General features: G+C 38.4%; 1 protein-coding gene across 3 annotated transcripts in view; it reads right to left on the bottom strand.

Annotated features, from left to right (window-relative positions):
* zranb3 (zinc finger, RAN-binding domain containing 3) overlaps positions 1-16,425 on the bottom strand; it is a 103,985-nt gene that overhangs the window by 30,373 nt on the left and 57,187 nt on the right. For all 3 annotated transcript variants that reach the window (XM_015034842.1, XM_015034840.1, XM_015034841.1), the window contains exons 16-17: positions 10,976-11,080; positions 8,456-8,598 (exon numbers count right to left, since the gene is read on the bottom strand). In XM_015034842.1, coding sequence (XP_014890328.1) covers positions 8,456-8,598; positions 10,976-11,080 — 248 coding nt within the window. The remainder of the gene's footprint in view (positions 1-8,455; positions 8,599-10,975; positions 11,081-16,425) is intronic.

Genomic DNA, 16,425 nt, shown 5'->3' with positions numbered 1-16,425 from the left:
ATATATATATATATATATATATATATATATATATATATATATATATATATATATATATATATATATATATATATATATATATATATATATATATATGTATATATATATATATATATAATTTGACCATTTCTATGTCTTTATGTTCGTTGTTATAACCTCTGAAACAAACTTTATGTTATGCTTAGCTATAGAGAAAAAGGGCTCTATAAATCAAAATTGGGGAATTTTATAGTCCGATTTAATTTAGCAGGTGTTTATTCTATATTTTTACACACATCAGTGTACAAACATACCAGTAAATAAATACCACATATGTTTTAACTGTAATTAATCACTGTTATAGTGCTTTTCATGATAAAATCATCAGTCACCAGTTATGAAACCAGAAATAAACACTACATTAAATATGTTGATCAATATTTCACTTACTACTAATCAAATGCTACTCTAAAGTTTTCTGGTTTTCTGGAGGTTAATGCCAGATTTATGGCAGATAGAAGCTGAATGCTGCTTCTCCATGTTTGGTTCTGGTTTTGTGGATGCATAGCAGAACCAGAACCATGGTATGTTATTTTAGGAAAAGCAGGAACATGTGCTACTTTTCTGTTTAAAAAAAAAAATCACAATCACACCCAGTATACATCATCAGGGTTTCTCCCAGTGTTTCATAAGCCTGGCGGGTCACCAGGCTTTACTTGTGCCCCACCAGGCTTAGCATTGCTTATTTATTTAAATCTTTTTTAAATGTTTGCATTTTTTAAGCATTTATAGTTGGTGTTCAGGTGTAAATCTTCCAGCCTTTCAATCATAATTATCAAATGATATTTGACATTTTTAACTCAAAAACACAACGAACTGCTGGATGAACGACTGCCCTAGCGCCCAACCACCGGGCTATCTCTTATTGTGAGACTTTCATACTGGTTTATGCTAAGTGGGAGGCAAATAGGTAATAGAAACTCTTTACAAACACAAACTGCTGCATCCTAGATGCACAAATAAGCGTTATCATAGGTCCTTCCTCCCTATTAGACTGTATAACCAGTGCTGATTATACCAAACTCAATATGTCTTTACATCCCTGCTGTTATTTGCATAATTCTTCCTGTGTTGTTGTTTTTATGCACAAATACATGTGCACATAATGACCAAATCTATCGTACATACTATTCTTAGCTTCTGTACATCTGAATGTCCCAACTGAGAGACAATAAAGGTTATTTCTATTGAAAACTCATAGCAGTTAAGTGTTAAAAAAAAAAACAAAAGGAGAAAGGAGAAAATAACTGGTCATGTTTCAGCGTTAACTGTGTTGTATCAAGCAGAGAAAAATGGATTTATCTGTGAGATAACAAGCCAGAGAAGACAAAAATACAGATTAAAAAGACAAGGCTAAGAGGCATCTACAGGGTGGTGTGACCATTTTACAGACAATCAACTCTGGTGATGAAGATGTTCACTAATTGCGGAGCGGATCAATAATTAATGTATCTTCCAAGCATTTGTTCTGACACTTGTGTCAATTCTTGGATTTGCTTTGATTAAACTTTACAGCAGCCAGACTCGTAGTGGCCCTGAAACGGCTGTAACAAAAATCGATGAACAGAACGCCTCTCCGAGAAAACACAGAAAAATATTAATTTAATAATGCCTTAATACGAAAACAAATTTTCAGCCGCAGATGAGATAAATATACTGAGACCGAATGAGTTACTTGCTTTTTCATGTTAATTGGAAGGTGTTGCCACTGTACAACTCTTTCTTTATTTTTTTCTAACTTGGCCCTGCAGGCTTGGCAGCAACATTTATATGCATTTACACCAACTCCATCTGGCCAGAACGCTTCTTTGGGAACGATACGGAAAAGAAGAAGAAGAAGGAGAAGAAAAAAAAACACAGCAAAGATGGATGGCAGCAGGCGGAAAGTGGAGGAGAGACACATCAAAGTGGAGAAGTTTCTCTGGAAGCTGTAGGGAGATGAGGAAAAAGGTAAAGCCTTCATCAAACACAAGAGCTTCCTTTGCTTCAAACGGTCCCAGCACAGAGGCGGGATGAAACGAGATACCATATACTAAACTGGAGTCCAACTGCGCTGCTGGGAGAGCGTGGATGTGTGAGCATATTTGCATTTTTTAATACAGCCAGGAGCCAGGACAGTAATTCTGTATACTGATGTGACTTCTGCCCCTTTCTGGTGAATTATACTTCCTGTTATGATTCATACCAGTGAGAAGAGAAAATGCTCTCTAATTTGGTAACTTCCAATTATATTCTATGGAGCTGCAGAGTTTCCTCTACTATTTGATTGGGTTTGAGCTTATTTATTACATTGTTTTAATGTTTATACAAATCAATCATGTCTTCATTTATCAAAACTGATCTGATCTGATCATAATTTGACTCAACTTTTAACATTTCTGTTCCCTGAGAAATCCTTAAATCTCCTTGGCAACCATTCAGCTGTACAAAACACAAGCAATGCCGTTGAGACATTTCTCAGCTCCTTCAGACTAGCCAGCAGCAATTAACAAACACCTGGGGGAACTGCTGACCTTGTTACAGGAGCCACTTCTCAGTAAAACAATTATTAAAAACGTTGTTAAAGCTTTAATAGAGGAGCGACGTTGTGATGAGGACTTTTTAAAGAGACAGTGACCCAATTACAAAACGCTAAAGTAGGAAGTAAAATTTCTTTTAAGTAATATTTGATATTTATAGTATCTTTATAATAACTGAAGTTATAGTCATAAAACTGACCTTTTGAAAACTAGCTACAGACACTTTTACACAAGTTCCTTTAACAATAAGAGCCACTAAAAAACAGCTATGTGTAGGCAACATGAGCACCACAGTAAATGCATATATGTTTCCCAAAAAGATCTAGTAATATACCCAATATTTTCTTCTACAGTTTTGACACCTAAAGTGAATATAAAGGCTTGAAAACCAAACAAAGCAGCCTGGCCTGTCACAATAACAAATTTATTGCGATAAATGATAATATTGTTTTGAGACCATTTTCAAGTAATATAATAACAATAATATCATAATAATGCAAGAACACATTCTCAAAGGTCAATAAACTTTAAATGCTAATCAACATTTAAACACTGGAACTGGAAGACATTTAAAAAATCCAAAATAAATAAGGAAAACAACAGAAACAACAAATAAAATATCTTTAAACCAAATTATCTTTCAAAGAAGGGATAGTTGAGACCAAAGCATCAAACTGGCAACTTTTGTCATCTAGGTTTTGGTAAAAAAAAAAAAAAAAAAAAAAAAAAAAAAAAAAGAAATCAAGCAATGAAAACTATTGAGTTTCTTTTAATTTATCATGCGATGAACTGATTTATTGTTTATTATGACAGGCTTGGAAGCAGCACAGCCAAAACCCAGCAGTCAACCGCATCATTTGGAGGCGACGTTCCACCGATGGCCGGTTGACGCTGAGCAGCAGGCGCGCCGCTGCAGGGTCATGGCGGCAGTGGGAGGCTGACAGAGCGTCAGGCTATGTCCAGGCGGTTCTGCAGGACCCGGCTCAGCTGTGTGAAATCAAACTAACGAGCTGCTGCTTCGGTGTGGCCCAGCTGAAGCTGCCTGATTGATTGCTGCTTTCACAGTACGCACGTTCTGCAGCCTTATTTTCGGCGGCACACGGGAGATATTCTCAGTCGGTTTTTTGATGTGAAGGAAACAAAGAGTTTCTAATTCACACTGGACATGTGCAGACCAATTATCCTTAATATTAAAACACCTGAGAGGTGAACTGACTGCATATTAACAATCTAATTAAGCGCGTTGGAAAACCACGGATTCATGTTTCTACCCAGGTACACAGAACCAATTTAATACTCTGGAAAGATTGTAATGTTATACCAGCAAAGCTCCTTTCGTTATTAGAAGCAGCTGGAAATCTATGGAGGTCTAATAATGCCACAATTCAATAAACAAATAGATAGTTAAATGGTCAACTAAGTGTTTTATTGTTAATTAATTACAAAAAAACTCAGTTTTTATATAATAAAAACAATTCTGTTTCTAAAAATCTTACATAATCATCTCATTATTTAATTATTTCATGGTCTATACATCCATAAAAAATGGGCGGGGCTTATAGGGGAAAAAATTTCAATATAATATGACTAAATTTGACTATTTATATAAGAAAACCAATCAGATGTTGCAGATATTTAATGAGCCACTGTAACAGCTTAAGCAAACTTGGAAAGCTGCAACACAGGAATTATGAAAAGATTAAAAAAGCTAAGAAATATATATATATATATATATATATATATATATATATATATATATATATATATATATAAGCTTTTAATATAAAATTAGTTCAAAATTTAAAAGAATAATTTTGGCATTTTTAAAATTATTTCCAATCTTTTGCTAAGTGTAAAATATATCACTAACGATTTAAGTGTCTCAAGGAGAGAAGAGAATCACCTTAAACTGTCAACAATGCAAAGACAATAAACCCAACAACGAGCTTTACAAACACACTGTACATTGAAAAGTGTGAAATCCAGCTGATATGATTGTTGAAATACTGTGTTGAAAAAAAAGAGCAAGTTTCCTTGTTATATAAAGAACAATCCATCATGTGAAAATGTGTTTAGTTGCTTTGGAAAACAGTTTGAAATTTGAGTTTCAGCTTGAGATTTCAATGTACATTGGGAGGCTAGTGTTTCCAGCTGGGGGTGTGGAGTCAAAGAGGTGTGGGCTTTTTATTAGGGAAGAAGAAAGTAATAAGTTATGGAATCAGAAGTGTGGGATCAGGCAAGTATGAATCATTCCAGACACCAAAAAATTAGATAACTTGGTCTCAAAGGAACCGCTGTAAGCCTGAATAATCTTGTTAGGATTATTCTTAAATGTCTTCAGGACATTCAGCAGCTACTATCACAAAGTGAACAATTATTTGGTTTTTCAAGATGTACTGTCCTGGTGAGAAGATTAGCTTAAACAGCAACTTTTGCTGATGCAATTAAACAAGAGTGAACAGATTTGAATTTATTTAGATTTTTTTTGTATTTGTATGTGTCTCATAGACCACACTCTGCAGCCATCAATGTACTTCTGGAATAACACCAGCTGCATATCTTCCCCTTGTCTTGTTGGCAGAAATATAGTTCATTCAAAAAGATTTAATTTCTGGTGCAGACATGGCTTTTGAGTATAAAGATTCAATAAGGTTGAGGTCGGGGCCATGTTGCGTTATTATTAACAAAAATACCTTTGACGTTTGTTTGAGATGGTTGTCCTGCTGGCTCACCCAGCTCTATTCAGTTTCCAACATTTGACTCTAACTGTCTAGACAGATTCTAGGAACAAAATAAACAGGTTAGGATGTTAAAAAATCCAGGAATGACTGAGGCTGAGCTGGAAGTTGTTTGAATACCAGTATACCTCACTATAGCGACGCTACTTTTACACCAACATGTACTAAGAGGATCCAGACCAAAAAAATATGCTCCGAAATGTTCATCAACCCTGACTTGACAAAACTACAGCTGTTTGGCCACAATAACAAGTATTATGGGAGTCAAAGTGAGGCTTACAAACTAAACCACACTAGCAACTGTAAAGCAAGGTGGAGGCAACATCATGCTTTGGGACTAGTAAGCTTGCAAGTAAAGTTACATTGAAATTCTTCCGTTTCACCTTCAAACATGGTATCTGCCTGTTTCAGCAAGTCAAATTTAAGAATTTTAAGACCCTTTTAATGCCATCTTGAATGAAATTTAAGACTGAAGCAGGGTTTCCCCCAGTGTTTTATAAGCCTGACGGGCCACCAGGCTTTACTTGTGCCCCTGCTAGGGCATAGCTTGCCAGCTATCCCCTAGCTGGCAAGCTAGCTACGGTTTATTAGCAGCTAACTGTCCATAGCCTCAATCACCTCGAGTCACAGATGTTTGTGTGAAACTCAAACATTTGCCTGACAGAAAAGTCCAGCGGAAAAAAAAATACATTAAATAATCCTGCCACCTGAAATTAACGTATTTAAGGTCAATTTACATTTTAGAAGACATTTAAAACAATTTAAGGCCTTAATTTTTGACACAGGAGTTTAAAACCTTTCAAGACTTTTTTAAAGATGTCAAATCAACATCTAGACCAGATACATCAAACTCTAGTCCTTGAGGGTTGGTGTCCAAATGGTTGAACGAACTCTTGAGCGTCTAATCAAGATCTACAGTCCTGCAAATGACCTAATTATACAAATATACAACTCCCCATAAGTATGTGGTATTCCTCCCATTATGAGTGTGTATAAACTTTCCATGAAGACGTGTTGTGGTAACTCTGAAAGCTGCAGCGCCTTAAAGAAGGCAGGATGCAAACTGGATTAAAACCCTCTCACCTCTCAACATCTTTATAAATCACCACAAGTGGCTCCTGATGAAAACATCCAGAGTGTTGGGAACCCGGGCAAAGTGCATAACGCGTGAAGTATTTGAAAACTGAGCGTCTCGGAGCTGGGAAGGTGAGTAGCGACTGTCCCGCTGAGCCCGAGCTGGAGCTTGATTGGTTCTGATTAGTGAATAAATCAAACAGGTATCAAATCAAGCTGAGCCAATTGCCTCCTACTCGCACCTTGATTAGGTTCATGCACCCAAACGTGCTCCCCAGTCGAGAAACCCTCTCCCTCACATACGCACACACACACACAAACAGGAGTCCACTGTGTAATTGGCAAACTCTTCCTGCCTTTACCCAAGCCAGCTGTAATTAGTGTGCCAGCAACAATGCTTGTTTGTCAAAAAAAACAAAAAAAAAACGCACATCTACACGCACGCAACACTCATCCCGTCCTCCATTATGCCTCAGCTAACACTCTTTGATACACCCACACACACATGGACACACACAGATACTATTCAGGCTTTCCGCAGCGCCTGGGGCAGTTAGTATTTACAAATCGGCTCGTTTCTCTGTGAAATCTAACACCGCGCTTCTTGGTTTTCTGACACTATGTTGGGAACTGATTCATCTCGCCATTTACACAGAGTTAAAATGTCTACCAACAAGAATGTGGCTTGTTAAATCATTCCTAACTGATTTGTTCGTGGGGCAGACGGGGTTCTCGTTCCCTTGATACGGTTCATGGATTTATCGGAGCTCGAGCAGCCGGCCCTTAGTTAGCGAACGGACACCATTTAAAATGATGGAAGGAGGACACCAATGAACATTTTTGACCATTTTTGTGAGAAATGGATCTTACAGGAAGTGCTAAAGATTCATTTAGATTGATCTGGTTGCTAGGAGATGTAGCTCGTTTGTGAAAAGAGGCAACGGCTTACATGAGTACCACATTTTGTCACTTTACTTCAATATTACTTGGCCTTTACGTGATAGAGCGACACATAATACATAACTTCTGCAGAGTGTGGTGGCCTTTGTTTAGCGACTTTCAACACTAAACACTAAAGTGGCCCTAAAGACTAAACACCTTCTGCTTTGTGTGGCAGAGAGCTGGAAGGAAGATGAGGGAAAAAACCACCGAAAAATAATTTTAAAAATGTATCTAAAACATTTTCAAACATTTTTAATCATGAAATGTAATCTGTTTTTCAATAAGTATTATAAAATAAAAGTTAAAATGAGTTTTTGAAATGCTATGTATATAAGGCTGCTTTGCTAGCTCAAGATAGCATAGGCAGCATAGGTAGCAAGCTTGAAATGAACAAGTTTCTGACAAAAAAAAAAAAAAACACTGAAGGACCGTCAAGCAGCCTTTCTGTGGCATGACACTGCTGTAAAACAAACCCTAAGAACTCATAGCCAATTAAAATAAGCAGGTAGGAGGCAGCAGTTATGCTAAGCAACTGCTTAGCATAAATGTTTAGCATTTATATGAATATGCTAAAATTTAGATGCATAAATAGTGAAAAAGTGAGGAAAAACATTCTAAAAGTTGATGTTTCTTTAAATATATTGTAGGAAAATTTGTGGGTTTGCAAAAGGTAGTTCCAATCTAGAAGATAATACTCTTTGTGGACGGGGACATCCAGTGTAAAATAAGTCTGGTGGGCTGCCAGGCTTATTATATCCTTTTGTAGCTCTGACTGTATATTGCTGCAGTCTCAAATGTTTTGAAACCTCCAATAAATTTTCCTCCTGGACTGGGCTTTGTGTAGTTCTGACTAGCTACACAACAACTCTGAACTGTTTTCCCTACTGCATGATTCTGCCACTGCCGTGCTTTACTCTAGGGATGGCATGCAGAATTTTGAGGACTTCACAGAAAAGCTGGATTTATACTAAATAAATTCATATTCACTAATAAACTGACTTCTGAATGCAACAGTTAAATTAGATTTTACTTTGGTGTAGCATTTTAAGAGTTTAAGAGAACTTTTTCACCAAAGTACATTGAATTTAGTGGTTTTAAATGTATAAAATGTAGCAAAGTTAAGTATTTGTGTTAGGATCTGACCTGTTGGTGCTGGAGTGGGGACGCTGGTTGGCGGCCAGCTGCTGCAGGCCCAGGGTTGGGCTGTGGAAGAGAAAGCCACTGCGCCGCAGCAACTTCTGCTTCATGGCTGCCAGGCTGCTCCACTCCTGAACGAATCTCAGCACCTGCAGGGGAGGGGAGAGTCGCGACAACTCACTTTACGCTCAGTTTCAATTTGAAGCTGCTGGAGCCTTCATCTTCATCGCAAATTGATGCCTCGGACGTCGGGAGCTTTTTCTAAAAGCAAAACATTTTCTCATTTTTGAAGCTGCTCCTCCAGCTCAAAACAAACAATTCAAACTGAGACCGTTTTCCAGACAGCCGAACAAAACTCATCAAAGCAAAGGAGAGATGTGTATACTTTTAGCCAAGCAGAGCATTCAAAGAAAATCCAGTGAAAATGAAGCAAATAGGACTCTGGTCACCAAACGTTAATGGGCAATTCACCAACATATATTACACTTGAGAAGTGTTTATCTTCATGAATGATGCACACTGTCAAAATATGACATTTTTGAGCTATTTGGGTAAAAATGTTCATAAAAAAATCGACTAATTTAAAAGCAGGCCGGTTTGAAAATAAAATGGCACTAAAGACACATCATCTGCATCTTTTAACAAGATAACTCCACTTTGAATCACTACATTTCAATTCAGAAAAATTAATCTCCTCACTGATACTTATGAGCAGTTTTAAATGATTAATAGATTCAGCAGGAAAGAACTGTTCTGTTTTTTCAGCCAAATTTTCCCAGTTCTGCTCAAGTCCTGCCTAGAGAGTATAACTGAAATATTAGACATTCAAATGGAGTTTTTAATAGGAATTTATTTCATGCTTGTATTTTTTTCTTTAATTACAGTGGCTGCAGCAGAACTCACTGCTTCCCTGTCCAAGGCGCATCACCGCCCACATTAAACTGTTTGCCTGGTATTGATTGGGAGGGACAATCGGAGGGTAACGGGGCATAAATGATGGGTCAGAGGATGGATGCAACTCACGCCTGGGTTTTACAAAGCAACATAAACAACGCGACAGGTGGGACGTCTGTCAGCAGCTCTGATAGCGCTGCGGCAGATTCCAGGATTTAATACGCGCGGGGTCGTTTGAGGCGATGATCCGTCTCCTTTAACGACTCTCATAAAACCGTACTTTCTCTTTTTGCTGTTCTCCCCGGCTATAAGGAAGACGCCTCTTCCACCCCTCCGTTCCTAAACACCAGCATCACCGTCCTGCTCAGGGCTCCTGCACATTTTTTATGTCAGAATTTGGAGTTTTTCTTTCCCCCAGAATCAAATCTCCAGAGGTGTTAGAGGCTGTTTTAGGTCTTATTTACTGAAAATGTTTCTCATGTGATCGGGATTTAAATATGGAGGTAAGCAAAGAACACAGACTGGGGAGGGAAGAAAAACAGATGGATGGATGAAAAATGATGAACTGATGGACAGCTGGACGGATGGATGGATGAATGAATGGATGGATGGACGGACGGACAGACGGACGGATGGAAGGATGGACGGATGGATGGATGGATGGATGGAAGGAAAACAGGGACGGATGGATGGATGAATGGATGGATGGACAGACGGACGGACGGACAGACGGATGGATGGAAGGATGGATGGATGGATGGAAGGAAAACACGGACGGATGGATGGATGAATGGATGGATGGACGGACGGACGGATGAATGGATGGATGGAAGGATGGACGGACGGACGGACGGACGGATGGATGGAAGGAAAACACAGACGGATGGACGGACGGACGGACGGACGGACGGATGGATGGAAGGATGGATGGGTGGAAGGAAAACACGGACGGATAATAAAACACAAACAGATGTTTGATGGAAGGATAGATGAAGGTCTGATGGATAAATGGCAGAATGGATGAACTGATGAACTGATGGACTGACGGACAGATTCTGTTTTCCTTTTCCAACCTTTCCAGATCTGGGACCTGCCTAAATCAGACTTCAGGTAATCCTGTCCGTTTAAGAATCGGACGCCCTTCAGGCCCTGGAGAGAGAGAGAGAGCCCACAGTCCATCTCTCTGATCAGAGGTATTATTAGTTTCACTCGGCGGTCACATGCATATATCGGGCAGGTTTAATAAGCCCCCTCTCTGCCTTGCGTCTCTTCTTTATTTAGTCAGTGGAATTAAGAAGAGATCTCCGAAGGATGCCATATGAACTAAATTATCTCTGAAATTTTGGGAATTTCTAAAGCAGCCTGTGATAAAACCAACTTTCAACTCCAATCTGGAGTCGTCGCAGAATCTGATTTCGTTAAAGTTCAATTGAAGAACAACGACAAGTTTTACTCTAAAGATTAGCTCTAGTTTAACTTGCTTTTAAATTATTTTCCACTGCAATGACAAATTAAGGAGGTCCATCTCTCTGGTGTGAGCACTGCAGCCCACACACACGGCCATGATCTTCAAAGAAAAGAGACAATACACACACACACACTCAATCTCTGTGCCTGGCAGGAAGGGCAGACCTGTATTCGATTTTCCCGGCGCTGGCTGAAGGCCTCGGGCAGGTCGTCCCAGTTGGTTAGCTTGATGTCCAGAGGGATGAAGCTCAAGTTCAACGGCGCTCCGTCCTAAATGACAAGGAGACAGAGACATTGGCGGGAGCGTGAAGAATGGTTGGCCACCAGAGAGTGGGTACTAATATCAGTCCTAAACATCGTAAAACCATATAATATCCAGGGATGCACTGCTGTGTCCCGTCTCAGGTGCCTCACAATCATTCACAGGTTTTGGTTTGCTTATCCGCTCTCAAGAACGAAAACAAAAGACCTTATGAAAACACTGATTGAAATAATTAAGAGTGCTACTTCCCATCTGGAAACAACTCCTAATCCAACATTGGTAGAAGCCACCGTCTACAAATCAACAACAAAGCACGACCAAGGTTTCCCCCCGAAAACTTGCTAAGCCCGGTGGTTGGGCGGTAAGGCAGTGATTCATCCAGCGGCCCGTCGTGTTTTTCAGTTAAAAAAGGTTTAAAGTTGACAGGAAATTTGAAAATATCACTTGATAATCGTGTTATTGAAAAACTGGACAATTAATACCTGAACACCAACAATAAAGTCTTAAAAAATGCAAACATTTTAAAAAGACTTAAGTAAATAAGCAATGCTTAGCCTGGTGGAAGCACAAGTAAAGCCTGGTGGCCCGCCAGGCTTATAATACACTGGGAGAAACCCTGTACGACTTTAAATCTCAAAACATAACCCTTGTGCACACAAGTGGGCATTTCAAATGAACAATGACTTGAACAATTTGTTTTGAACACGTCTATCAATACTACAATATGCAAATAAGTCAACTGTAAAAATGTACTCAAATAAATCAATAAATATGACTAAAAGTAGGTACAAGAAAAAGACAGTTATTCAGTACTCCAACTGAAAAACCCAAATTGTCACTCCGTAATTAGAAACCCAATATCCTGAGTTGCAGAGTTCACATGCAATTAGTTTCATTATGTACCCTGTCTCAGTTTGCACTAAAACTTTGGGTATCTTTAGCTAAGCAATCAGATTTCTAATTACTAACTCACAAAACTTGAATCCAATTACATTCAAGTTCTCTAATCTGGCCACGCTTTATTCTTTATTGGTTTCCATGGTGATTCCTGTGGTAACCAAGCAGCTCGTTAGTGATCTCAGTTGTTTTCTCTCTTTTTTTTATGACGCACGTTTGAAGATGGTGCTTCTTCTGTGACACTTTGCATGCATTAGCATCAATAATCAAGAATGGGCAGAAAAACATGCATATACCAGTAAGACTGTACCTTCCTGTAATTATAGGTAATCACACTGCAGCGGTCTGGTGGTAACAGTATAATCATTGGGGGAAAAAAAAAATAACCCAAGTAAAAAACATTTTCCCAGTTATTACGGTTTCATTAGCTCTAACTACAGTCAATTTGAAGCCTGGGAAGCCACTTACCCTCAGAATTAACTCCAATCAACCAATAGCCACTGTGCCACACACTGGGCTCATTTTACAATGGGCGGGGGAAGGCTGACCACTGAAATGCCACATTGTGGAGCCACTTCAGGGCTGCAGATGAGGGCCGGAGAAGAAACGAAAAAGGATAAAGTCTAAAGGTTAATACCTGCCAACCGCCGACACAGGGATTTGGAGATGTATATCAACATTAGGAAGTCTTTCCTGAGCTGCGGCGGTCTGCTCAGAGCCCGGTGTGTTTATTTGGATTATGGGAAAATAAATATCATGGAGAGTCAGGGGAACGGTGCAGCTGGTTGTGCTGTAACAGCATGGAGCAGGATTAGAGCGAGATGTTGGAGGAAAAAGAGCGTCTCTATCTTCACTAACAAGCAAAGAAGGAGCAAACAGTTTTAGACATTTACCCGCTCTTCATCACTGTCTTTCATTAGAGTATCCCCAACTTTATTATCTACATACTTTAAGTCAAGGTTAACTGTGTAACAAACCAGTTCACAGTTAGAAAACTACGGAAAGTCACAAAGTCTCCATAACAACGGATTGTTTCAGAGCGATGCTCGGAAAAAGACTTTTCTGTCCAACAATCAGAAACGTGAACAAATTCCTCCAGGATTTTAACTAGAACCACATGCTTTGGTCAAATGAGATTAAATCTGAGCGTTTTGGAAACAAGCGCTCCAGGTGCAACAAAAAAAAGCATTTGGGTTTCATGTTACTAATAAATGGGAACTGAAAAGTACTTGGCATCATGTCAAGACATTTAAAATAAAATCGGAAGGGTCTTTGAGCACCAAAATGATTTAAAACAACTAAAAAACAGACAAGTTAGATACAGAATCCAACATTTAGCAAAACTATTAAAAATCTGTGGACTGAGGAAAAACAAGCGAGCCTGGGATTTTTTCACACAAAAAGTTTTTTCTTTCGTTGGCATTTTACTAGCTGAATTGGAACTTATGTACTAGTATGTATTTTTTTCTTTAATATTGACTTGTGTATGGGAAAGTTTAAAAAAATGACCAAAAACATTAAATAAACCTGAAGATAATTGACTGAATCTTTTCTATCTGAATGTGTTAAAACAGCCTAGTCAAAGTCCAGACCTAAAACCAAATGAGTATCTTTGGAAAGGCTTGAAAATTGCTGCTCACAGATACAAAAATGTCTAATTTTTCATTTTCTACTTCACAGTTACACTCTACTTTGTCTAAAAACAAAACACACATCAAAGTTTTAAAATAATTCACAGAGAATGGGTCGTTTTTCATCCTAAAGACGTAAAACAAATGGCAACAGTTACCGTTTCACCAGTGGAAAATGGACATAAAACACTTAATCCACCCGATATTTTTCCTCCAAGCCCGTCTGACAAATCTTCATCTGATTTTGCACTCAACAATGCCCCTGAGTGAATTAGACGCCTGGCCCGGGATTATCCCAATGTGACAGCTTTGCAGCCAAAATTCCACTAGTTTATCATTTAAACGACAACGGGGGACATTTATCTCAATGGCTTATCGCCTCCGTCCCGAATACATGACACTTGTCTATTGCCGCCGGAGAAATGTTCCTCAGTTTGGCGCTTTGGTCCGCTCTATTTAAAAACCTCTCGTCTCTTATCTGCTTGAGCGGGGAAGGAGCTCGAGCCCTCATGAATGAAACAAAAGGCCGTTAAGTATCACAACGCGATCAATGCCGAGGTCTGTTGGCAAGTGTCACTCGGATAGGGTGCCAAGAATGCACAGGACTGCAATTAGAGTCACGCTTGGGTAAAACTGCGGCTTGTATTAATCTGATGGGTGGAGGGAGGCAGCAGAAGGTTCAATTATGAGAACATTTGACTTGATGACCAAATGAAAGCCAAAACGTCTGCAGATGATCGCTGCACTTAGCTGCTTCTTCAAGGTAAGCAGCAAAAGCTTTGCTAAGGACTTCTTACTCAGCAGTTTTAAAAGGAGATCGTCAGAGGGCATAGACAAGTTATCACTGGAAAATGTAAGAGTCTAAAGTTTCTTCAATATGGACTTAATTTAACTATAATCTAGTCTTTTTCAGGGGTCAAAATGAACTAAATCTAGGTTTCCCCCAGAAAACTTACTAAGCCCGGTGTTTGGGTACTAGAGCGGTCATTCATACAGCGGCCTGTCGTGTTTTTCAGTTAAAAAATGTTTAAAGTTGACAGGAAATTTGAAGATAACACCTGACTATCATGTGTTATTGAAAGATTGGAAGATTAACACCTGAACACAAACTATAAAGTTTTAAAAAATGCAAACATTTTAAAAAGACTTAAGTAAATAAGCAATGCTTAGCCTGGTGGGGGCACAAGTAAAGCCTGGTGGCCCGCCAAGCTTATAACACTGGAGGAAACCCTGTAAATAACTTTTAATGATTTATATTTGACTGGGTGTCATTTGATAGCTTTAAAACCACATACAACAGCAATCATATGATCTGACTTTCTTCTACATAACCACTTTAGGCTGTCAACTTGCTACAAATGAATTTTCTGACTCTACTAAGGATCCTTGGAGGTTGAAGTCACTTCTTTATGCGCGTCTTTTTAAAAATGGATTCAAAGTCCTGTTGATGACCAATCTTATCCTGTTTTCTGGTGGACACAGATGCTCCTCAAAATCAAGAATCATTGTCACAATTTATTTTGGTCTTGTCTGTCCAGTTGTTCCAGAAATATTGTGGTTTCCTGAGATGCAAATCAGCAAACCTACAATACCATGAAGAAGTATTTGCCTTACATGTCAATCTAAACTTTTCTCTGTTTAATTCCAAGATTGAACCAATAGTGTTCCCTGCTGCTCTCATGTTTGATTGTTTTCCAAGAAGTTACACTTTAATCTCATCAATCCAGTGAAGACTTTCCCAAAAGTCTTGTCCAATGTGAGTCAAGTCAGCTGTGGTTTTTGCCTTGAAACCTTCTATTAGGTGCCATTGATGCCTGGTGTTAACATTACAGTTGAACTCTGACCTTACGCCAGAGTGTTTTAGATGTGCTTGACTTGCAGTAAGTTAATGCTTATAAATAGTGATTATACCCTTGGGTCCTTAATGCCAAAATAATTTAGTTCAAGATACCATTGGCTGTTTACAGCTCAGGTAATACGTGTTAAGCAGACAAAATCCCACATTCAAAACTGCTGGGCTGCTTCTTTTACTTTTTAAAAAATGGTGAATAAAATCCCCGATGAAGGCATTCTGTGAGTACTGTCAGAAACAATATTTTTAAGAAGCAGCAGCAAAGTTCTTCTTTACTCCTCACTAAATCTCACCAATAATCCTCTCCTACTTCCTCGACTTGTATTTAGCTGAAGAATATGAATGGATTTAGAAATGCATTTGCTTTATCTTTTACCACACAGGCTGAATAAATCTCCATATAAAGAAAAACATGTAAAATGGCTTACACAGCCTCCTGTTGGTGTGAGTGTGTTAAGCATGAAGGCCATTACACTTTGTTACATTGTACCAACACCTAATTGTATGTTTTTGTCTCATTGTAAGCGCATTAAAGGTTTTATCATGGTAGTAAATGCAAAACCTCTTTGAATTATGATTAACAAAGAGAAATAAATCAAACCCAAATGAGGTATATTATGAAAAATATCACTTTGTGATTTGCAAAATAATTCACACTTTGTTTATAAAATAAAAATAGTTTTTCCCTCAATTCTTAAAATAAAGGATTTTGTCAGAGGAAAGCTGCAGAACAATACAGCCAAATTCACCTTATTTGGTTTCTTATCATATTTATTAAATGCGACAAAAGTAATTTGTACCAATCTAAGTTCTTTAAAACGTACAAAAATGAGAAATCTGTATAATGCGTCAATTTCTTTTAGCCGATTAATTGATTAATCACTAAAATAATCGTTAGTTGCAGGCCTAGTTATCTTTAATAAAAACCTCCTGAAGATAAGGAGGAACATCTGATGTTTTCTTTTGGATTCAA

The sequence above is a fragment of the Poecilia latipinna genome, unplaced genomic scaffold, assembly GCF_001443285.1.
Source record: "Poecilia latipinna isolate Pla-1442-1.1 unplaced genomic scaffold, P_latipinna-1.0 Scaffold315, whole genome shotgun sequence".
Lineage (NCBI taxonomy): Eukaryota > Metazoa > Chordata > Actinopteri > Cyprinodontiformes > Poeciliidae > Poecilia > Poecilia latipinna.
The sequence above is the reverse complement of the archived record's forward strand: the minus strand, read 5'-3'. Positions and strand labels throughout refer to the sequence as shown.